This window comes from Muntiacus reevesi, chromosome 16 (assembly GCF_963930625.1).
Source record: "Muntiacus reevesi chromosome 16, mMunRee1.1, whole genome shotgun sequence".
NCBI classification, from domain to species: domain Eukaryota; kingdom Metazoa; phylum Chordata; class Mammalia; order Artiodactyla; family Cervidae; genus Muntiacus; species Muntiacus reevesi.
Genome location: NC_089264.1, coordinates 3,968,498 through 3,992,703, shown reverse-complemented (window position 1 = coordinate 3,992,703; position 24,206 = coordinate 3,968,498). Strand labels below are relative to the sequence as shown.

At 40.1% G+C, this 24,206-nt stretch overlaps 2 protein-coding genes across 2 annotated transcripts; one reads left to right on the top strand and one right to left on the bottom strand.

The window, feature by feature from the left end:
- The first annotated feature begins 3,722 nt into the window (after positions 1–3,722).
- Positions 3,723–17,537, top strand: EXOSC9 (exosome component 9). The gene is made up of 12 exons (XM_065907102.1): positions 3,723–3,884; positions 4,368–4,462; positions 5,114–5,233; positions 5,354–5,456; positions 6,335–6,472; positions 8,680–8,762; positions 11,952–12,084; positions 13,051–13,139; positions 13,798–13,944; positions 14,517–14,701; positions 16,993–17,071; positions 17,390–17,537. The coding sequence occupies exons 1-12, from the start codon at positions 3,819–3,821 to the stop codon at positions 17,472–17,474; spliced, it is 1,323 nt and encodes a 440-aa protein (XP_065763174.1). The 5' UTR covers positions 3,723–3,818; the 3' UTR covers positions 17,475–17,537.
- Positions 17,538–17,871: 334 nt separating this feature from the next.
- CCNA2 (cyclin A2) lies at positions 17,872–23,443 on the bottom strand. The gene is made up of 8 exons (XM_065907103.1): positions 23,237–23,443; positions 22,213–22,453; positions 20,912–21,024; positions 20,504–20,727; positions 19,668–19,875; positions 19,131–19,244; positions 18,516–18,649; positions 17,872–18,194 (listed from the first exon to the last, which is right to left on the bottom strand). The coding sequence occupies exons 1-8, from the start codon at positions 23,441–23,443 to the stop codon at positions 18,140–18,142; spliced, it is 1,296 nt and encodes a 431-aa protein (XP_065763175.1). The 3' UTR covers positions 17,872–18,139.
- Between the last annotated feature and the right edge of the window lie 763 nt (positions 23,444–24,206).

Sequence of the window (24,206 nt, the reverse complement as noted above, 5' to 3'; positions counted from 1 at the left end):
GCATTATTTCTTTCCATGATAAGTTATAGAAAACCAATTTCTATATAGACAAATTGCATAGCAGATGTATTGTATTATACAGTAAATAAAGTGTAAGTTTTCATTTGTTTATTTTGTGATCTGCCCATTGATTTCTTTCACCAGATGTGCTATGAAATAGGCCTTTTGTTCACTTCTTCACAAGGTACTCCACCAGTCTCAGTGGGTGCTATAAAGGTTAATACAACATGGCTATCTTTATACACTTCTAATAGAAGTATATATGGTCAGTATTCTTTTGGACACATTTAACAAAAGACCAACTCAAATGTATTGACTCACCAACTGGGAAGTCCAAAAACTGGTACAAGCTACTTCTACGTAAAGGATCTCTCTCTCTTCTAGAGAACATCTTCAAACAGGTTCTCTCCATGGGGTGGCAAGATGGCCCTTCATAGTTCTAGACTTTCATGATCCTTAGTGTTTATAATCCTAGAGAAGGAAAGACGTACTCTCTCGCAGAGTTCACATGTTCAAGACTGATGGAGGAACTTTTTTGGCCCGGCCTGGGTGTACAGTCAATGAGGAGAGAGGGATGGGGTTCCACAATTAGCAGGGCCTGACCACACCCATGCCTGCTATTAACAATAACACCAGAATCATGTAGGGTTAGGAAAAGACATTTTACCAAGAAACAGAAGAATGCTGATCAGACAAAGCAACAGATGTCCAATAAAGAGGAGAGAAGATCTATACTGAAAGATTTTGTTGAAAACCAGGTTATATTTAGATGGATCATCTAGGTCAAAATACTGACTCAAACTGATTCTTTTTAAGGAGCAGAATGTACAACATTATCTGAATCTCTTCTCAAATTACAAAACAATTTCCCCCCTGAAAGCAAACAAATATTCCCTGGGCAGTTCAAAAATTTCTTACTAAAAACAAGGTTATGAAGTAAATATATTTTATGATGGTATGTAGATGGGAGTGGAAATGGATTATGCACCTTTGGATTAACTCCAATAAAAGGCAAATGCTGAAGTGCTAAAATTACAATCCTGAGATAGTAAAGAAGGAAGGAATGATGGAAATGATATAAAAGTGGAAGGTGCAAAGGGGAGAGGTAGGCGAGCACAGGCAAAGCAATCAAGCAGCAATCTCAGAATAGCAATCAGACATGGTGCATTGGGGCAGGTTCATGCAAAGCCTTGCCAAATCAAAAAAAGAAGAAAACTAACAATTTGAATAGCTATTACATCAAAAAACATGTCAGAGGCTTTTATTCAGACCACTTAACACAGAGCAATTATTTCCAACCTAAAGACACAGAAGCTGAAGCTGAGAAGTATTATTTAATTCACCTAGAGTCCCTTTGATCTGAAGTTTATCTGAAGTCAAAGTCCATTCTTTTTCTACCACCAAGTTGTTTTCCAGGAAAAGACAGACTATTTCAATAAAGGCCTATATCCTTTCTGACAGGAAAGAGAAATTACCAAATGCCCACTAAAATAACCCAAAGATTTAAATGATAAACTTAGTAGCTAGGAGTTCTGTTGCAAAGCTATAAACATGAATTGTGTTGTTAAAGAACTTAAATGACCTATATCCTGCAATTGCCTTGCCCCCTTTAAAAAATCAGTCAGCTGTCTGAATGTGTAGATATAAGATCTGTTCAATTCCCTTCTTCACAATTTCTGTCTCCAGACAGTGTCAAGATCTTGCTTACCTCAGTCTTGGTTCACATGGGTCCTTCTTCTTGAAAGACTTTTCCTCTCCTGCAGATGATATTCTGGCTGATCCTTCTCATCATGAATGATTTACTTAACTCAGATGTCACCTCTACATAGCGATCTCTTCCAGCAGCTAGCCCTATTAAATACACTTCTCAGATAACATTTAGTATGTGAAACTGTTTTATTTGTGTATGCTTTACTTGTTTATCTCCTCCAAAGAGAATATACAATTTTTTAAGGGTCATGAGTTTGTCCACCCTGTTTATACCAGCTCTTGAATCATTCTTAGGACATAAGAAGCTCTCACAAGTAATAGAAGTAATTATTGAGTACACCTATTACAAGAGGTATAAATTGAGACTATAATGTATCACTGTTAGGAAAACACACTTGAGAGGAGACAAAAGTAGAATGGAGCCTGTGTAGGAGTTACATTGCCTATTACTAAAGCAAATAAAACAACAATATGTGAATACTAGTGCCCAACACCAAGCCAGGCCCTGTTCTAAGCATTTGACATGTGCTAACCTGTTTTTCTCATAATCAATAAGTTTATCATTGCTATTTTGCAGATGAGTAAAAGTGAAATATATAGGCTACATTGGCGAAGGTCACAGAACGATTAAAAGGCAGAGGTAAAATCTGGGTTCAGTGTGGAATTAATTCCTGCTTTTAACTACAGACAGTCCTGGACTACAATGGTTCCACTTTCAATTTTTCCATGGTTTGAAAGCAATATGTAGAAACCATACTTCCGAGTTTTGAGTTTTGATCTTTTCCCAAGCAATGGATATGCAGTCAGATACTCTACGGTCATGTTGGACACTGGTAGCAACCACACCTCTGTTAGCCATTGAGGAGTCCACCTGCAATGCAGGAAAACCTGGGTTTGATTCCTGGGTCAGGAAAATCCCCTGGAAAAGGAAATGGCAACCCACTCCAGTATTCCTGCCTGGGAAATTCCACAGACAGAGGAGTTTGGCTGGCTACTATCCATGGGGTCACAAGATGGACAGGACTTAGTGACTACACCACCACCAAACAACTGATACAACCGTTCTGTACCCACACATCTATTCTGCTTTTCATATTCAGGACAATATTCAGTAAATTGCACGTAATATTTAACACCTTATTATAAAGTAGTCTTTGTGTTGGATGACTTTGCACAACTGTAGGCTAATGTAGGTGTTCTGAGCAAGTTTAAGTTAGGCTGGGCTAAGCCATGACATTCTTAGGTTAGGTGTATTAAAATATTTTCGAGTTAACATGGCTTTATATGCACATAACTCTACTCTAAGTGGAGGAAGATCTGTACTTCTTGATTCTGTCTCTCCCCGAAAGGCAAGTGGTTGGCAGACAGACACACTAAGAGTCCTCTACGCCTGCTACAAAAGGAGGTTAAGACCTTAAAATAACTGGGGAGACTGTAAGAAAACAAACAGCAAATTTTGTTTCAGTCAGTGGTAGGTACAACACGATTAGTTACAAACTGCGAATATTCTCAATTCTTGTCAGCTTTTCAAGGCTTGCGAGGTTACACCGTTAGTCGGGAATACCCTAATTCACCATCTCAACTTTCTTCCTTCCCCTACTCTTCATTTACGGCGTTTCTCCAATTCCAGTGTTTCTCCAATGAATGTGCGGCAAACTCTGCCTCTGCAGCTTTTTAGTAGCCAAATCTCAACCTCCTCATCTGTAAAGTAGCAATAATACCTTCTAGAAGACTCCGCTAGAACTGAAGACCGAAGTGTAAAAGTGTGAGAGTGCTCTACTGATATTAATTTCTATCACTGATGGTTTTGTCAGGGGCCTTTTCTCGCTTACTTTGTAATAAAAAGAACCAGATCTTTCCGTTTTTCTCTGAATTTCGCCTCCTTTTGCTTCTCCAGTTAGCAGGAAGAGTTCAGTCAGGATGGCATAACTTTGCTTTGAGCCTGCGCACTAGCGACGCCCCGCAAGCCTCGGCTTTCCCAGCTTCAGGCACCGCGCTTTGATGACGTCAATCCTCTGCGCCGCGGTGCGAGCTGGGCGCGCGTGAAGAGGTTTGAGTTCCGTTTTCCCCGCGGATTCCAGTACTTGTTGGTCTCCTGATTCGACAGCATGAAGGAGACGCCGCTATCAAACTGCGAGCGCCGCTTTCTACTCCGAGCCATTGAAGAGAAAAAGGTAAACTGGGAATTTAGCGCTGCGTCAGCGGTTGGGGTGCAGGCAGCTCGCAGCCTTCCGGCCTGGATGCTTGGACTTAGCTCTCGTAGGCCCGGGGAACCCCAGGAGGAGCCGCTGGTGCTCCCCCCAAACCCCCAGTATTTATTTGGCTCAGGTGGGGTCTTTTCAAGGCTCGGGTCATGCCAGCGACTGTCAGTGCCCGGGCACCTAGTTTCCACTCTCCCATGTGGAGTAGTTAGTATCACACTTACCTTTAAGTCCTTAGCCCGGGGCCTGCCCGCTGCTGCTGCTGCTGCTAAGTCGCTTCAGTCGTGTCTGACTCTGTGCGACCCCATGACTGCAGCCTACCAGGCTTCTCCGTCCATGGAATTTCCCAGGCAAGACTACTGGAGTGGGTTGCCATTGCCTTCTCCGCGGGGCCTGCCTAGCAATGAGTAATAGATATTTGTATTAGGAGTAAACGAATGAATGTTCTGCTTACAGCGGCTGGATGGCAGACAAACCTATGATTATAGGAACATCAAGATTTCATTTGGAACAGATTATGGGTGCTGCATTGTGGAGCTTGGGAAAACAAGGTAACTGAATTCAAATTAGGCATAAGCTCAATAGGGAGAAATTTAAAAGAACTTTATTGACTCAGTTTACAAAGCAGATAAGAAGTCTGAACAGTACTTTGTTTAGCTGCCCCAAACAAGTATATTTTCTTTAATGTAGGACTTTAGTTTTATAACTACAGTTTACATTTTTAATCATGAATATATTTTCTGTCAACACGAGCCACACACAGTTGTTTCTGAGCTCTGTGAATCATATATACAGCCAGCAGTGATTGCACTGAATTTGTTCCTTACATTTGTTGTCATTGAGAAGGACCTACTTTCCTCCTTTTACTGAGTGACATGAGAATTTGATTTTTAATGTTCATTTGGAAGTTGTGGAGATGTTGGTCAGATAATGTTGGTGAACTATGTCATATGAAAACTTAAGGTGTCCCAAGGTTGCATGTCCGATTGTATCACTAAATATTTGTGAAAAGAGGAGTAATGGTCCTTGATGCTTAAAAATCTGTGGAATAGTAAATATTGTAATAAGAGATGTTTTGGGGTATGCCAATATATGTTTTATTTCTGTATATATTCTACTACTGTACTTTGTATGTAACTTCAACCATAGGGATATATCATACTGAACATTTTAATTAACAGATTTGTACTTTATTTTTGCAGAGTTCTTGGACAGGTTTCCTGTGAACTTGTTTCTCCAAAACTCAATAGGGCAACAGAAGGTATTCTTTTTTTTAACCTTGAACTCTCTCAGATGGCTGCCCCAGCTTTTGAACCTGGCAGGTATTTAAATCTTTTTTTTAAAAACTGCTTTAACCAGAGGAAAGCCTAACAGGGATGAGCTATTGATTTAATGCCTGGTGTTACATTTCATGACATTAGCCCATTCTCCTGTTTTCACAGGCAGTCAGATCTCTTGGTGAAGTTGAATCGCCTCTTGGAAAGATGTCTAAGAAACTCGAAGTGTATAGACACTGAATCTCTCTGTGTTGTTGCTGGTGAAAAGGTGGGGCATATACCCCAGATTCTTAATCTTGGGATAAGTACTGTTGATTCGTGAATCTCTGTATCATTCTCAGCGCTTCAGTTAATTCAGTTTTATTCTGGTTCACTTCAGATGTTAACGGAGTGCTGTCTATAGAACTTTCTATAGAATCTCTCTTTGGAGGGACAAAAAACATTGGTGAAAATAACAGATTTGTATACAGATTCCTTATTCAAAGAACTTGTGGTTTTTACATATTCTTATATCTCTTTCTTATGAGTTGATGGAAGCAGTTAAGGCTATCCGTCTGTATGGATGAAGAACTAAAGAATTGATTAAGTCCTTCATTTGGATAAGTTCATTGACCTACACGGGCTTCATAGTGAGTCACTGGTAGTCTGACATTGGAAATATTACTGTCAACATACTGTGCTGCTTAATAGTATTTTTATTCTTGATTAGGGTATTTTAACCTTTTTTTTGGCTTCAGAGAAGTCACTTAATCTTTCCACATTTCACACTTGAATATTATATTTCCTTTACTTGTAAGGTTATCATAAATATTGTCCAGGAACCTAAGTGTTGGAGTTTTTTGTTAGGAGAGAATAATACGTTAGTCTTGGGAGTTAGGGAAATCTTAGTACTAAACATAAGAGTGGTTCTGTTCAGTTGGAGTATATATTTTACTGTTGTCAAATGACTCATAGAAAGGTGAAGTATTGGTATTTCAGGTGTTGGTCTGGATTAATATTTTTCTAAATATATTTTTACTGTTATACTGGAACGAATAAAGGCATGTTTTAACAGCAAGAGAAAAATCTGCACACAATGTTATCTTTCTTTGTAAATCTGTGCTTGTGACCATTTAGGATTTATTTTTGTTTTAAATTCACATTCAGGTTTGGCAAATACGTGTGGACCTGCATTTATTAAATCATGATGGAAATATTATCGATGCTGCCAGCATTGCTGCAATTGTAGCCTTATGTCACTTCCGAAGGCCTGATGTCTCTGTCCAAGGAGATGAAGTCACATTGGTAAGCTCCCATGGTATGAGCCAGTTTCCTTCTTAAGAATGAATGACATGCAGGACAACTTGTTTTTAATGAAGTTTTGTTGTAAATGGCAATTAGGTATGTTCTATTTGCTCACAAGGCAAAAACTACATGTGCTCATAATCGCCCTTGAAATCTCTTAAATCTCTTATGCAGAAGTTTTGTCAATGGAAGTACACGCTATCTTGATGTTCTAGAATAGAACTAGATTGTATTGAGCATTTGATAGAGTGGCTGGCTTATTCTTAGGGGATGTGTGAAAAATAGACAGTTCTCAGTATTTTCACAGGGAGATGTTTTTTCTTATTCTGTGGCAAAAACCATTAGAAAAGCCTGGAAAGATTGTTGAAACATATTGCTAATCTCCATCCTCAGAGTAGGATGGGGATAGGATGTATGACTTTATATTTCTAACAGCGTTCCCAGGTGATACTGATAGTGGTGGTATAAGGATCACATTTCGAAAACCATGGACTTTGACTATTTACATTGTCCTTTTTTGTGTGTACAGAGTATCTCAATTTCAGTTTATATAAATTATGTGCTAGGTTACTGAAAGTGCACTGTGGTGATAGTTTGATTTTTGAAGTTACAAAACGAAACATCAGATGCCCAGATTCTCTAAGCTGTCATTCATGATGCTATTTTTAGGAATCAAGTTGGAACATACTCTTGAAGGACAGAGATGTAGACAAAGTTTTGTTAACAATGGAGATGTTCCTTTAGGGAAGGGAGTTGGTATAAGGAAGTAAAAAAAGAAAGTATAGTATGATTAGTAGGCAAAAAAGACACTGATTAAAAAATACTGTACAGGACTTCCCTGGTGGCTGGGTGGTAATGCAGGAGACACAGGGTTTGATCCCTGATCCAGGAAGAGCTCAACAGGCCATGGAGCACCTGAGCCACCATGCCACAAATACTGAGCTAGCACTCTGGAGCTGATAAGCTGCAGCTATTGCGCCCACGTGCTCCAGCTGCTGAAGCTTGCTTTGCCTAGAACCTGTGCTGTGCAGCAAGAGAAGCTGCCATGGCGAGAAGCCTGTGCAACTAGAGAGTAACCCCTGAAAAGCCCACGCAGCACCAAAGACCCAGCACAGCCACAACTAAGTGAATTAATTATTCATTAAAAAAAGATACTCAGCAGATATTGATGTGGTACAGCCATGTTGGAAGACTTTGGCAGTTTCTTAAAAAGTTAAGTGTAAACTTAATACAGTCCACCAGTTCTATCCCTAAGCGTGTACTCAAAGAGAATGAAAGTATACATTCACTCAAGACTTCTATGTGAATGTTCATAGCAGCATTGTTTGCTGTGCCAAAAACTGGAAACTATCCAAATGTTCATCAACTAGTGAATGGAAAAGCAAAGTGTGGTATATCTACACAGTGGAATATTATCTCACAGCAAAAAGGACCAAGCTGCTGATGTCATGTATACTTCAAGGTAGATGAAACAGGTTCAGTTGAAAGGAGGTAGATGCTGGAGATGGAAAATTGATTCCACTTACATGAAATGCACAGAAAAGGCAGATTTCTAGAGACAAGTAAATCAGTGGTTGCTTTGAGCTGGGAATGAGAGTGATCAACCTCAGACATGTTAAAGGGATTTGAGGTGAGTAATGAGAATGTTTAAAAAAAAACACTGGATTGTGGTGATAATTACACAACCATGATGTCGAAGCTGAAGTTCCAATACTTTGGCCACCTGATGCTAGAACTGACTCATTGGAAAAGACCCTGATGCTGGGAAAGATTGAAGGCGAGAGGGGAAGGGACTGACAGAGGATGAGATGGTTGAATGGCATCGCCGACTCAATGGACATGAGTTTGGGTAAACTCTGTGAGTTGGTGATGGACAGGGAGGCCTGGCATGCTGCAGTCTCTGGGGTCACAAAGAGTCGGACACAACTGAGCAACTGAACTGATATATTTACTAGAAAGTGGATTATTTAGAAACAATTAGTGGACTTTATGGTGTGTAAATTATACCTCAATAAACCTTTTGGACAAATACATAAAGTTATAAGGAAGGTGAATGGCAAAGTCAAACAGGTAATTGCAAAAGAAGTTATTTAGATACTCAGGATTAAAGGGATTTCATCTTTTACCTTAATATTTGATGTACAAGATGATTTTTTGGTATGTATATAACTTAGTGACTGTAATTATTGAAACTTATTTTCAAACAGTATACACTTGAAGAACGTGATCCTGTACCATTGAGCATCCATCACATGCCCATTTGTGTCAGTTTTGCCTTCTTCCAGCAAGGGTAAGTCTCATCCTCATCATGGCCAAAATTATTAATGAAGCTAGAAATTTTTTGTTCCACTCAGATGTACCATAGACAAATGAACAAATCCTTCCTTTAATACTAAAGTACTTTATAGTTCTTTTCTTTCTTTGTAAGAGCATTAGTTGACGAATGCTCATTACTGAGAGTTTCCTCAATAGAAGTGATAAACTCTCCTCTAACGAAGAGACTTCACATTTTTCTTTTCATGGCATAATTAGAAATTTATGAGTTTACTACACTATATTAGTGTATCTTCCCTAGATACAGATATTAGGCTCTAATTTTGGAGCGTGAGTGAGACTTATTGTGGATTAATGGAAGAAGGCTTTGGAGTATATTTGAGGAGCATATTAGATGGAATAGTTATAGGATAAGAACAGGTCACAAGGGGGAATGGTTCACAGATGGATAAAAATCTAGGTTCCTTCAGCTCTCCAGCAGTTTCTTCACAACTCACTGCTAATTCCTCCTACAACAGAAAACCTGAAATCTTAGGTCCTTTAAATGGTGCTTAGGTGCCTTTAAATGAAAACTTACTTTAGAAACAAAAGTATAAATATTTTAGCAATTTTATAACTGAGAATTGGAGAAAAGCTTTCATCTTTCAGTCATTGAATTTTATTAGAGGGAAATAGCACTGTCCAGTAGAATTACTACCTAAACCATATGTGTAATTTTAGTAGCCACATTAAAAGGGTAAAAAGAAACAGGTAAAATTAATTTTGATATAGTTTATTTTACATAGTATATCTAAAATATTATTTTAATATATAATCAGTATCTTAAAAATTATTCCTGAGATATTTTGCATTTTTTTAATGAGCCATAAGCAGAACCTGGAAGAATTTCAAAGTACAGAATATTAAGGAAGCTTTAAAATTAACCAAATCAATGTTTTAATAATTCTGTTGTCTCTTCACGTTAAAGTGACCCAAATTCATAGGCTCAGACCTGCATACACTCTCTTGACTTTATTATAATGCTGTCTTTTAAAAATGGTGTGATTAGATTGGTACTTCTCTGTCCATCGGATTTTCCAGGCATCAATACTGAAGTGAGTTGCCATTTCCTTCTCCAGGTGATCTTCCTGACCCAGGGGTTGAACCCGTGCCCCCTGCATTGGCAGGCGGAGTGGATTAGTGGTAAAGAATGTGCCTGCAGTGCAGGAGATGAGGGTTCAGTCCCTGGGTTGAGAAGATTCCCCTGAAATAGGAAACGGCAACCCACTCCAGTACTCTTGCCTGGGAAATCCCATGAACAGAGGAGGTGGGTGGGCTACAGCTCATGTCAGACATGACTTGGGTGAACAATAAAAATTCTTTTTAAAATGTCCATTATCTTAAAATCGACACAGAATGGGAGAAATAGTAGCAAACCTGACAAATGATTAATTTCCAGAATATACAAGTGGCTCATTCAGCTCAATGGAGAAGGCAGTGAGTGTCTCCCTACTCCAGTACTCTTGCCTGGAAAATCCCATGGACGGAGGAGCCTGGTGGGCTGCAGTCCATGGGGTCGCGAAGAGTCAGACACGACTGAGCGACTTCACTTTCACTTTTCACTTTCATGCATTGGAGAAGGAAATGGCAACCCACTCCAGTGTTCTTGCCTGGAGAATCCCGGGGACGGGGGAGCCTGGTGGGCTGCCGTCTATGGGGTCACACAGAGTCAGACACGACTGAAGTGACTTAGCAGCAGCAGCAGCAGCAGCATTCAGCTCAATACCAGAAAAACAAACAGCCCAATCAAAAAATCAGCAGAAAATCTAACCAGACGTTTCTCCAAAGAAGACATACACATGGCATATAAACACATAAAAAGATGCTCAGCATTGCTCATTATTGTACACACAGTGTATAAACCCACGGAAGGATGCTCAGCATCGCTCATTACTAGAGAAATGCAAGTCAGAACTACAATGAGGTATCACCTCACACCAGTCAGAATGCCCATCATCAAAAAATCTAAAGATAATAAATACTGGAAAAGGTATGGAGAAAAGGGAACCCTTCTGCACTGTTGGTGGGAATGCAAATTGATACAACTACTGCAGTATGGAATTTCCTTAAAAAATGAGGACTAAAACCACCACATAACCCAGCAGTCCCACTACTGGGCGTGTATATATATGTATACCCTAAGAAAACTCTAACTGAAAAAGACGGTATATACTCCTGGGTCACCAGAGCACTGTTTGCAGTCGCCGGGACAGGGAAGCAGCGTGGGTGGTTATTGACAGGTGAACGGATAGAGAGGCTGTAGTACATACACACAATGGAATATTAGTCATAAGAAGGAAAAGCATCTAACTCAGTTCTAAAGAGATGGGTGAACCTAGAGCCTAAGTCAGAAAGAGAAAGACAAATGTCATATACTAACACATACATATGGAATCTAGAAAGGTGGCACTGATGAACCTGTCTGCAGGGCAGCAGTGGAGATGCAGACGCAGAGAGCAGGCTTGTGGACACAGGGAAGGAGGGAGGGAACAAGTTGAAAGTGGCTTTGAAACACACACGTAACCACATGTAAAACTAGAATGCCAGTGGGCACTTGCTGTAGGACCTGGGAGCTCAGACCTGGTGCTCTGTGACAGTCTTGAGGGGCGGGGTGGGGTGGGAGGTGGGAGGGAGGGGACAGAGGTATACCTGTGGCCGAAGAATTGATGCTTTTGAACTGTGGTGTTGGAGAAGACTCTTGAGAGTCCCTTGGACTGCAAGGAGACCCAAGCAGTCCATCCTAAAGGAGATCAGTCCTGGGTGTTCATTGGAAGGACTGATGCTGAAGCTAAAACTCCAGTACTTTGGCTACCTCATTTGAAGAGTTGACTCATTGGGAAAGACCCTGATGCTATGAGGGATTGGGGGCAGGAGGAGAAGGGGACGACAGAGGATGAGATGGCTGGATGGCATCACTGACTCTGTGGGCGTGGGTTTGGGTAGACTCTGGGAGTTGGTGATGGACAGGGAGGCCTGGCGTGCTGCAATTCATGGGGTCACAAAGAGTCAGACACAACTGAGCAACTGAACTGAACTGAACTGATGACTGATACATGGTGATATATGGTAGAAACCAACACAGTATTATAAAGCAGTTATCCAATTTAAAAAAATTGACAAGCACTCAGTATCACATTTGTTCAGGTACACTTAACATTCATTTCAGAACATATTTATTGGTGGATCCCAGTGAACGAGAAGAACGTGTAATGGATGGCTTGCTGGTGATTGCCATGAATAAGCATCGAGAGATTTGTACCATCCAGTCCAGTGGTGGGATAATGCTGCTAAAAGATCAAGTCAGTATTTTGATTAATGTTCCATTAAGAATAGGTCTATTATTTTTAGAAGCTTTTTCTTGATTTTTGCCTAAAATCCAACAGGTATTTTCTGTGATTGATTCTAGACTCTGTTAGACTCTGGTTTCATGACTGTCCTGATGCTCTGTTGACGTGTGGCTACAAGGGGTTCTTCCTCCCTCCCTCCCCTGGGTGGCACTCCACAGTCTAATCCCTCTACCTAGAGGAATATTCTTCCCAGTGAGGAAAGGGGTTTATATTTTTATAAAGTGCTGTAAAGTAGATTTAGGTAAAAACTTTACTTTTGAGATTTGGGTACAGTGGGCAGAAATTCTCAAATCCAGCTGCATATAAGGTTCATGTCAGGGCTTTTAGAAAATAGATTGCCATATAGAGCATGGTGCAGCTGGTTAGGAGAACAAAGGCTACTTGGTTGGAATTCCAGCTCTGCCTTATACTAACTGACTTTCAGCAGATTGTTTCATTTTTTTGTGCTTCAGTCTCTATCTGTAAAATAGGAAGTAATCTTAATGTCAGCACCTTCTTGTTAGAAGAATGTAAGGATCAATATGGATACTTTGGACTATATGGCATAAATTAAGTATACAGTAAGTGTTATTTCCAGAGATCCTGATCCACTGGTTTCTGAGGCCTGGGAATCTGCTTTATAAAAACTTCTGAGGGGACACTTTGCAGCTCTGTCTTGAGCAGAGATAGTGATCACTCACAGAAAGGAAGTGAGTGTATCTGTGGCCTTTTCAGCGGTATCCTACCTTGTCATAAAAAATTTTCGGGTCAGTTCCCTTAATTAAAAGTCTCTTACATCTTGTCTTAATTTGTGTTTTTATATTGCATTATTTTCTAATTTAAAAAAAGTAAGGCTTAAATTGCAAAGGTAGAAACACTAATCTTATGTTTTTAGTTTTGCTAAAGAAAACTCTTTGATTTGTTGTCTTTTTTTTTGAGGTTTTGAGATGTAGTAAAATAGCTGGTGTGAAAGTAGTGGAAATTACAGAGCTAATACAAAAAGCTTTGGAGAACGACCAGAAAGTTAGGTAAGTTTAATTTTTTTAGAATTGAATGGTCTTGTTATAAATTTTTCTATTAATGACTTTTCTCGCACAAGCATAACCATGCAATTTTTACACTCAAATCTTTCCTTATGTAATAGTCGCAGTTGAATATACTACTTAATGTTTTTGAAAGTTGATCAAACTGTTTATTGTATTGCATTCCATTTAAGCGTAATCTGTACTGAAAAGCCACACAATGATTTTCTTTTAAAAAAAATTAACATTTTCTTAGAAAAAAGAGAATCTGGTAACTTATATTAACAGAACACAAGCTGGGGTTGATCCCCATCTCTTCTTACTCTGTGACATTAAGTGATAGCTGTGTCTTGGCACTTCAGTGTCTGCTGTGGCCTGGGAGGTTACTGCCTACCTGGTGGGACTGGTTTGAGGATTGGAGAATAGTATACCTCAAGCACATAGCACATGCTTGGCACGTGGTTTAATAAATGGTTAATTATAGTAGCTTTCTGTTATCTCACTTGATAGGCCAAATAAATTGGTGAGATTAAGTTAGTCAAATAATTTCTCATCCAATGTCTCATCTATCAAAAGGATAAAATAGTTAACTTTTTTTTCCTTCCTGTCTTCTCTCCATCTCCTTCTCCCTTTCCCTCCCCACTCCCTAAAAAAATCCACATAGGAAAGAAGGTGGAAAGTTTGGCTTTGCAGAGTCTATGGCAAATCAAAGGATTACAGCATTTAAAATGGAAAAAGCCCCTATTGATACCTCTGATGTAGAAGAGAAAGCAGAAGAAATCATTTCTGAAGCTGAACCTCCATCAGAAGTGTATCTTTACTGGGTGATTTTTTTTTTTTTTTCCAGTAAAAACGATTTATAATACTTGTGGCATGATTAGGGCTGTGTGAAGTGCATGCATACTGAAATTTGTTTTCTGAAAACAGAAAAAACCATTCACAAAACAAGATAGTAATGAGGTAAATTGATGGTGTAACATCTGCCTTCTCTTCAACTATCCTCAGAAATCAGAAAATTTTATATTTTAACAACTTACAGTGTTTCATTTTCCTTCAGAAAAATTCTTGAATCTCAGTGACATAGTCAGACATTTTACATTGTTCTTAAAATTGACTCATTCACCAAATTTATTACTACAACTGAAATGTTCCAAGCCAGTGTGTCTTGATATTTGTCACCCATTCTATCCATAAAATCTTCACCTGAGTCACACATCTTTTTCTTCATTGTTCAGCCATCCATAGTGTAGTTGTTAATAATTTTTTTTTCTAAGAATTTGAGGTGAACCTCAGACTTAACAGAAGAGAACTTTCATTCTAATTGTTTTCAAAACTGCATCAAATAGCAGTATATTTGTTATTCAGTTTTCTTAACTTGCTAAGTGTTTCTCAGCCTGTGCTGTGGACTCCTGGAACCGCCCAAATTGGAGAGGGAATAGAAAACTCCTGGGGTCATCTTGAAGACTCTGAGAAGGAAGACGAGGATGAAGGTGGCAGTGATGAAGCTGTCATTCTTGATGGTGTAAAAATGGACCCAGGTGTAGAAGTCTCTAATATTGGAAGCCAAGGTATGTGACACTTTATGGCTATATGTAATGTGTGTGTATATATATTTATTTCTCTCTCTCTTAGGAATCTTACATCAGCAGTTACTTATTTAGAGGGATTAAATGTTAAACTAAACTGTTGAGGCTAACTGCAATGTTAACTCCCAGTTCTTTTCTAAGAATATACTTATCTTTGTAGAATGGTGGTATTCTTTGATATGTGAGGAGAGTGGCAGAAGTTTTTTTTATTATTATTATATATCCAGGCCAGTTTTAAAAGGATAAATTTCTTAAACCTCATTCGTGCATGCTGTTTTTCCTTTGTGTAGTTTTTAGTGCGTGCTCAGTCGCCAAGTTGTCTCTGACTCTTAATGACCCCCTGGACGATAGCCCGCCGGGCTCTGTCTGTGGGATTTCCCAGGAAAGGATACTGCAGCGGGTTGCCATTTCCTCTTTCAGGCAGTCTTCCCATCCCAGGGATCAAACCCGTCTCCTGCATTGGCAGGCAGAGTCTTTACACCACTGAGCCACTTGGGAAGCCTCAAATATAAAAAGGAAGTATCATAACATGTATGAGAATAGTGCTGTCCATACAGCCTTCTGCAGTGTTAGAAATGTTCTGTCTACACTGTCCAGCACAGCCGCCCCCAGGCCAGTGTTGAGCAGTGAAATGCGGCTTGTGTAACTGAACGCTGGATTTTAGTTGATGTAGTTAAGTAGCCGCATACAGCTCAGTCAAGCTGTATGAGAACCCACAGCATCCTAAATGTGCATGAATAGTAGTAGTCCTAGATGTTCCTGACATCCTGAAAGCAACACAACTATAGAAATGGTTCTCACTTGTGGATATTTTAAGGACAGTTAAGTTCTATCATGAATTATTTATGTAGACATAAAGTAGGTTGATAGAAAACTAAAGGATAGTTACTAAATCTCAGTTACTGACTAAGAAAACAGTTGCACATACCTGCCTGCCTTTAAGGAAGATTATTGCCTATAAATATTACTGAGAACCTACTGGGTTTTTTTTTGTAAGGCAAAAAAAAAAAAAATTCCCCATTGATTGGGACCCTTACTCAGCTTGATACCTTTTTTTTTTGTAAACTATATATGCCTCTCTATATATATAGGTGGCCTGCCTGCCAAAGCAGGAGACCTAAGAGACGTGGGTTTGATCCCTGGGTGGGGAAGATCCACTGGAGGAAGTGGCAACCCACTCGTTTTCTTGCTTGGAGAATCCCACGGGCAGAGGAGCCTACAAGTCTGTAGGGTCGCAAAGAGTCCGAGTCCGACACGACTAACACAACTTTGCACACACATACAAACAAAGGAAGGAATGGAAAACGCTTATGTGGATCGGAAATGGATTTATAGGAAATGGATTCTTCATATACTGTTTTTTGGAATTTATTTGTTTTTTAATTTTTTTTTTCCCATTTATTTTTATTAGTTGGAGGCTAATTACTTTACAGTATTATAGTGGTTTTTGCCATACATTTACATGAATCAGCCATGGATCCACATGTGTCCTGCATCCTGACCCCTCCTCCCGCCTCCTTCCCCACCCCATCCCTATGGGTCTTCCCAGTGCACCAGCCCCAAGCACTTGTCTGATGCATCCAACCTGGGCTGGAGATCTGTTTCACACTTGATAATATACATGTTTTGATGCTGTTCTCTCAGATCATCCCACCCTTGCCTTCTCCCAGAGTCCAAGAGTCTGTTCTGTACATCTGTGTCTCTTTTTCTGTTTTGCATATAGGGTTATCATTACCATCTTTCTAAATTCTGTATATATGCGTTAGTATACTGTATTGGTGTTTATCTTTCTGGCTTACTTCACTCTGTATAATGGGCTCCAGTTTCATCCATCTCATTAGAACTGATTCAAATGAATTCTTTTTAATGGCTGACTAATATTCCATGGTGTATATTGTGTATATGTACCACAGCTTCCTTATCCATTCGTCTGCTGATGGGCATCTAGGGTTGCTTCCATGTCCTGGCTGTTTTTTGGAATTTTTAAATTGACAGTTTCTGGAGGAGTTTGGCAAAAATCTTTTAGAAAGCACAAGGACTTCAGTTGGCATATTAACTTGCTTCCAGATTAGTTCTATAAAAGATGGACTATATCTATAAAATATATAGATTTACCCCCCTAACTTTTCTGTGAAAGCAGCACACATGGTTTTTCAGAGCTCCAAGGAAGGGACTCAGGGAAGGGAAGAACCAAACAGATCTGTGAGCCTTCAGCCAGATGCCACCTGGGCCTCTTCTATCTGAAATCTGATTCTTCTAACATTTTCTTAAAGATGCCCCTATAGTGCTCTCGGACAGTGAAGAAGAAGAAATGATCATTTTAGAACCAGATAAGAATCCAAAGAAAATAAGGTAACAATTTTCTGATTTATTTCAAATATGTACTCAAGACTCTTTAGAGGCTTTATTGTCATCTTACCCTCCTCTAAACAGACACCTTTTTCATTAGCAATTCAGATGTTCTTTCTATGGTTTCTCTGTACAACTGCATGGGTGCCTTTCAAGGTTACAGTATTCTGCCATAGTTGGCAAACATCCAACCTACTGGAAAAAGTAAAGTTTGGATCACCAAAGTAGGGGGCAGTGTAAAGGAAGTAAAGTTGGCAAACCATTTGTGCAGTCAGCTCATAGTACTAATGCTGTTGAGACGTTACTTTACTTTGTTCACAGAACACAGACCATCAGTGCAACACAAGTAAAAGCAGCAAGTAAAAGGCCAGTGAAGAAGAGAAAGAAGAAGAGAGCGGCCAATTAAAGCTCACATAGTTGTATATTTGTGTATATAACTATTAAAAAGGTATTTATTCAGTGCTAACAACCTTGAGTATTTTATTCACAAATCCATCATAAAATCTACTTTATACAGTTTTTTACATTACGCTTTAAAATAAATGTTTGGAGAACTCTACAGGTTTTAAATAACATTTTGGTAGGTCAAGTGTACGAATGAAAAAGTATTTTCATAGTGTGTACACAGGCCTAAAAGAGTCTCAGATTATTCCCAAGTCACAGCTGGCCCAGTTCCTTAAGGAAGTGAATGTCAGCACCTGTGTGTCGGAAGGAGAAGCCTTCCCAGTCCCGATACGAATTTTTATGAGTGAAATCCTGAAATCAGATTTTTACTTCAAATTAAATTTGACTTACAAACCAAATTTTCCAAATCAATTTATTAATTATTATCCTGACAGCTGACATCATTAATACTTTAACAGAAACCACTTAAAATTAGCCAAATATCTAAGATAGTTACATGTACAAAAGATATACAAATTAAAACCATTTAAAAAGTAATAGATACCATAATTTGTACTGGACCATAACTTCTGTATTCAGAAATGATTGTAAAATTAAAACCTAAGATAAAATCTGTACACCATATACTTTGAGTGATTTACATCTTAGAAAACAAAGGCAGTCTTTTCACTGATACACATTTAGTGTCTCTGGTGGATTGAGGAGAGAAACACCATGATACCTGTAAGTAGGGAAAAAAAAATCCATTTTTAGTAATCATTCATTGGGTGAAGCAGATCATGGGATTATACACATACCAGGAACTCACAAATTTCCGCCTACTTGATTTAATATTTACAAAGCCAGTCTGGTCCCCCAAACGTGCATGCATGCCCTCTTCCTCTCCCCTCTTCTCCCTCAAATATAGGACAGAAAGCTCAGAACACATGGCTGCTAAGAGAGCAGTTGTTTAAATAATAAAGTTAAAATATTAAGGAGCTCTGAACTATAGGATAGCCTGGAAAAGCAAACTTGTGTAATATCTACTGCTGTTAATTCTTACTTTGAATTTTTGTACTTCTCTCTTATTGACTGTTGTGCGTGCTGTGGTGCTCTGAGGTAGGTCTGGTGAAGGTCCAGGAGACAAGGCTTTAGAGTTTCCAGAGTATATCCAGTCTTTTGTACTAATGATTCAGGCTGCAGGAGGGAGGAGAAAACCATTTTACTTTGTTTTTGTAACAGACATAAAACACAAGTTAGTAGTTGGCATTAAGCTTGAGTTTTGTTAAACTTTAGTATTTAACACCTCCAATGGTGGACAGGGAAGCCTGGCATGCTGCAGTCCATGGGGTCACAAGGAGTTGGACATGACTGAGCAACTGAACTGAACATTTTCCAGTTTTCTTAGGCTCCTTTTTGCTGACTTCAATTTTAACGATTTTCCCTGCCAGTGGCAGGCCTTGTCACCCAAATTCTTTAAGTAATCTTTCAAATCCAAGTAGTAACTAAGCTTTCTACCTAACAAAGGTAAGATAGGACGCTTTAAACAGGGTAGATGATTGAACAACTCTTCCCGTTCAGTACATTTAGACAACTATCAATTGTCTAGTACAGTTACTTATCTGGCACAGGCATTTAAAATCACAAGGTAGATGTGTGAAGATGTTGTAATACATACCCAGCTTTGTCCTGTGACTGTGTAGAGTGCTAAATGAAAGGCCGCTGCAGCAATAACTGATGGCAAATACTTTAGATATGGGTCAGCATCTATCAAACTTAACTCTCCCAAAAACTGGAATGAAAAAGTAAATAACTTTATGATAATAAGAGCTCTGGAATTCAAACCTCAAATCCTCCCTTTCTGACCTAATTTTCTCCTGTCTTTTAAGACTGGCTATATAGCAACTATATAAAACATTTTCACAGTCACATCTGTAAATATATCCACTACTGCATTGTTTTGCTTCATTCTCATCCTGTGTTTTCCCTCTGGCCTTAAGAACAACCCTTCTGGCTACCATTCATTTTCCATTCTCATATTCCCAGTGCTTTCTCAATTTATATTATCTTTTGCGAGTGATAGGCTTTCTTTCCTGTGCGGCAGCACTAATCTGTCCTATAACACTCCATTCCTTGACCAAGGCTGTATAATGAAACTAGAGCTTGCCCAATTGTGACCTTAGAATCTTCATTCAACAGAATGAAAAGAACTTACCATTGCTAAACTTTCAACTTTGCAGTTTGCAGGCTGCTGATGCAGAAAGTACTGGGTAAGAAACTGATTTATTGTTGGTGCAGCTAAGTCAAAAGCAAGAACTTTCAAGACTAGGTGCTCCATCCTCAGAACTTGTTTCTTGGTATAAGTGTCATCTGTAATGTATACAAACTCTGCTACTTCTGGCGGGTATATTTCTTCAAACTTTCTACAATGAAAGAAGTAATTAGTCCTTCTAAAAGAAAAGCAAGCTTGTTTATCCCAACTTGAAATCTCTTAAGCAGAATAAATGGAATGAATCTGAAACCAATTGGCTGTTTCCACTGATACTTGACCATTTTTAGCTGAAATTGGGTAAATGCTAATTAAAAGCCCCAGATATATAATCTTCTACTGAAGTCCAAGGAAATGAGAGACTGACTTCCCAAGATTGGAGCAAGGTCATCAAGTAACTGAAAATGTAGGAAATTTCCTTAGAAAAAGAAATGCTTTATATTTTAGTTTTCATGTCTTAATGGGGAAAAGGTAAGATTTTGCTTATTTAACAGAAGGTACTTTTCTGTGGAAGGAACCACACTTTGTAACCTGGTCCTAGTGTATTAAAATCTTGCCAGTCTGTAGGTTCAAGTGCCCTGAAAGACAGATCTAGGAAAATTAATGTCCTAAATTTGTGGTTTCATCTACACTACCACCCCTCAAGTGGTTTTGAGTCCTGCTTTGTGTTTTATGTTAAAAGATCACACTTGCCAAATACATGTATTTTAAATCACCATTTCTTCCCTACACAGACAAATATTACTTACCACTTTTAACCCAATGAACCAAGTTGGACTTACGAGGCTAAAAGCATAGCAGCAGTGCCCACAAGTTGAAGTTTTCCTCTCAACACAGACATGGATGAAAGAAACCTATCAATGTAGTTCACAGCCAAGTGCAGGGTCTCGTTCTGCAGTTTATATTCTTCTCCTACTTCAACTAACCAATCCACGAGGATAGCCCTCATACTGTTAGTAATGTCTGGCTGTTTCTTCATGTAACCCACTTTAGGCTTACATTTAACCTGTTGAGTGTTAAAATTGCAGTTAGATATTCTGTCATTAACAGATACTAGCTACATGCCAGAAACTTAAATATAGTATTAGAGTAATTAACTGGCAGTTAAAAAATTTAAAAACATCATCTTAATTTCATTTCCCCACAGTAAATAAACAGCAGTATCAAGAGTAGATTCAGGGAGCAGTTACCTCCATTTCCCTAAGGTATGTGTGAATGTCCTCATGGTAGTCTGGTACTTCATTAACACTCACTGGCTTTTCATCTTCCAATACAACTGACATTTCCATAGTATGTGGAGACTCTGGGACAGTTCAAAAATACAGTTAAGTTCACTTAGTTTTTTGACTTAAGAGCTAAAAATGATTGTCCTTGTAAGGAGTCCCATACTACCAATAAGCTTATTTCATCCAACTAAAAGAGCTTTTTATGACAAAATACATATAAGATTTAACTCTCATTTTAGTACCTCTGTCCACTTAGTTTTGGAATGATTTTAATTAAAATATCGATAGACCATTAACAGGAAAATGAATTCGGGGAGCAGGTTAAGTTAAACCATCCATCATTCATCTCACATGATAGGGCAGTGGTTCTGTTAGAACCAGGTTAAAATCCAAACTTTGAGATAATATCTAGGATTTGTCATAAGAGAGTTTGCAGACCCCAAAGTCTAACATTGCAAAGCATAATCCAGGCAACAACTGGAAGCAGGGCTAACAAGTGTGCTAAAGAGGAAATCAGATTTGTCATGGGCAGTTCAAACATATTAACGGTACAATTTATGGGTGATTGGTAAATTCATCTTTGGAGGCAACGAATGTCGTCCATTATTATTTCAGCTCAAAGTTTACTTTGAGGTTAAAATTTGCTGCAAATTTTAAATAAGAATACACAAATTACTGTATTTCCAAAGTTCTCTGCTATACCTCTCATTTATACAACTAAAACTGATAATTCAGTGAGCTGTCCAGTGAACCCATAGCCTGATGGTAAAGCAGCACAAACTGTAGACAGAGCTGTCCATAGCAGTTACTCTGACTCACAGGAAGACAATTATCCTTCTCTGATATCAGACAATCACTCAGACGGGTTTTACAGAAACAAAAGTTTTAGAGCTGGAAGGGATGTTGGCTATCTCAGTATTTAAAGCTGCATCCTCAGATGGCATTCTCTGAAATGGTACGAAAAAAGTTAACTGAAATATATTCTCCCAACCAAGCAAATGTTTCGAGGGTCAGTTAAGTCTTTGGGATCTAACGAAATTGATGTGACTAGCAGTGTATCAGAAGGAGCGCAGGATTGGAATCTTCTTGGAGGTCACCAGGTCACGGATTAGCTGTGATGCCTGGGGTAAGTCACACCCTTTCCAAACTCGTTACATTACGCCTAACTCATAATGTAGTAAGGCTCAGGTAAAACATCTTAAAAGGAAAATATTAATCCAACCTATTTAATAATTACATTTATTCAAGTTTTCTTTAAAACTTACCAAAACTACCATCCATTGGGTAATCAAGAGGTGCCAGTGGCTTTCTTGGTCCTGGTAAAGTAACAGCTGAATTAAAAGCCAAGACATCTTCACTTTCTGATTTTTTAGATTCAGTTGGCCTCTTTTGAGTCTCTTCTGCTTCATCCACATGAATGGTAAATGCAGGCTGTTTACTGTTTGCTTTCCAGGGAGGAACAGTGACATGCTCATCATTTATAGGAAGATCCTTAAGAGGTGCAACCTAAAACGAAATAATTAACTGCTTTGAGCCTCTTAAGTGGAATTTTACTTTCACCCCCTTATACTGCTGAGTTTAGTTCCAAATCCTCTATCAGGAAAATTAAAACTTTTGGGGGCAAAGTTCAGGCAAGGAAATTTGAGTAGCTGGACAAAGAGATGCTTCAATTTGTCATAGGCATTCCTGTGACACCAAAGATTTCAGAGTCACACCAAATGGAATTACGGAAAACTAGGCCACGAGATGGCTGGAGTGGCAGGCCGAAAGACGCCAAATTTAACAGAGATGGCAAAAAACAAAAGTGGTTTTCCTCTTTCACCCCAGGGTGGAGCAACAGAGCAAATTCAGTAAGATGGCGGAATTGACCAAAAGCAAAGTATTTTTTATATCTTTGCCCAAAGTAGAGGTAGTTTCTTTACCCATATGGGGAGGATGAAGAAGGTCGGAAAAGTGCCTGGGGTTTAAAGGAGAAAGGCGCGGAGGCGGGCAAAGACCACACGCAACGTTGTGGGGCTTGGTTTGATCCCATTATCGATGGAAAAATACTCCCAATGGAGAGGTGAGAGGCAGCATGAACGCATAGCGCTGTCAGGGACAGTATGGGAGAGTAACTAATGGGAGTAATGTGGCGTCCTACACTACAGAAACCCAGGGATCAAAGGACTCCAGATCCTGGCCTCCCGCGAAAATCCCAGGGAATGCTTTCTCGCCACACTCCTCTGCCGACTAGACCCGTGCAAAACCCCGCTCGGCCCTCCCTCCTGAGGATATCGCTCATTGCTTTACCCGTCGCGTCTTAGGCCTTTGGGGCGCTGGACCCCGCGAGTTCCCCGCCTTCAGTACCGCCAGCCCAGCCCGGGTCCGGGGGGGCTGGGCGGGCGCCGCCTTCTCGGGGTTGACGTTCTCCTGGTCCTCCTGGAACGCCGTCTGCTGCAATGTTAGCGCCGAACCCGCCTCGCGGGCCCCAGGCCCGTGCGCGGAGTTACCCAACATCACTGCTCCCGGGGGCGAGGCGGGATCAGCCCGGCGCCAAGCAGCGTGCACTGCGTCCCGCCGGCCAGCCGAAGAACACTCCAGCCGTACCCGCCCGCCGCAGCCCAAGCCAGCCTGCCCGTCCGCTCGGGACCTTGTAGGACCGAGGAGACAGAAAGGCGGACGCAGGAACTGCCGGGCGTGGAGGGACGAGGACGCCCCCGAAATGAATCGAGCAGCCCGCCGGAGCTGCGGCTGTTCCTGCAGTTCAAGTATCCCGCGACTATTGAAATGGACCAATGAAAGGTGCCGGTCCCTATGACGTCACTCGGGGCGCCGCGGTCGCAGGCGAATGAAGGCGGCTGCGAAGGCAGCCGAGCAGGGGCGGAGCGGGGCGAAGAAACAGCGAACGGCGGCAGAAGGAAGGACGCCTGCGCAGGGCGGAGAGGCGGGGCCTATGCTTATGGTGGCTTTAAATACCGGAGCTAAGTGGTTCCTGTCTTAGGGTGGGGGCTGCCGCTAGTACAAAGTGGGGTACGTTTAGCGATTATTAGTGGGCCTTGCATGGAGCCTGACGGGTTAGTCCATGGGGTCGCAGAGTCAAACATGACTTTAAAGACCACACCACCACCACCCGGCCTTTAGCCTTAGGACCTCCAGTTAGCTTGACTAATTTCTCAAGGTATAAAATCGGATCCGGCCATACTGGCCTGGTGGTCTTGTTCAAGTTACTCAATGTTCTGATTCTCAGTTTTCCTATCTGTTAACTGGGGTGATAATATCT

What these genes read in the sequence shown, in the direction of transcription:
- EXOSC9 (XM_065907102.1), top strand. Translation starts at nt 3,819, where the DNA reads ATGAAGGAGACGCCGCTATCAAACTGCGAGCGCCGCTTTCTACTCCGA. An exon ending in GAGCCATTGAAGAGAAAAAG is followed by an intron (nt 3,885 to 4,367) that starts GTAAACTGGGAA and finishes TTCTGCTTACAG; the next exon opens with CGGCTGGATGGCAGACAAAC. An exon ending in AAGGAGATGAAGTCACATTG is followed by an intron (nt 6,473 to 8,679) that starts GTAAGCTCCCAT and finishes ATTTTCAAACAG; the next exon opens with TATACACTTGAAGAACGTGA.
- CCNA2 (XM_065907103.1), bottom strand. Translation starts at nt 23,443, where the DNA reads ATGTTGGGTAACTCCGCGCACGGGCCTGGGGCCCGCGAGGCGGGTTCG. An exon ending in CCCAATGGATGGTAGTTTTG is followed by an intron (nt 21,025 to 22,212) that starts GTAAGTTTTAAA and finishes GAACTGTCCCAG; the next exon opens with AGTCTCCACATACTATGGAA. An exon ending in GAGAAGTACAAAAATTCAAA is followed by an intron (nt 18,195 to 18,515) that starts GTAAGAATTAAC and finishes CCCTACTTACAG; the next exon opens with GTATCATGGTGTTTCTCTCC.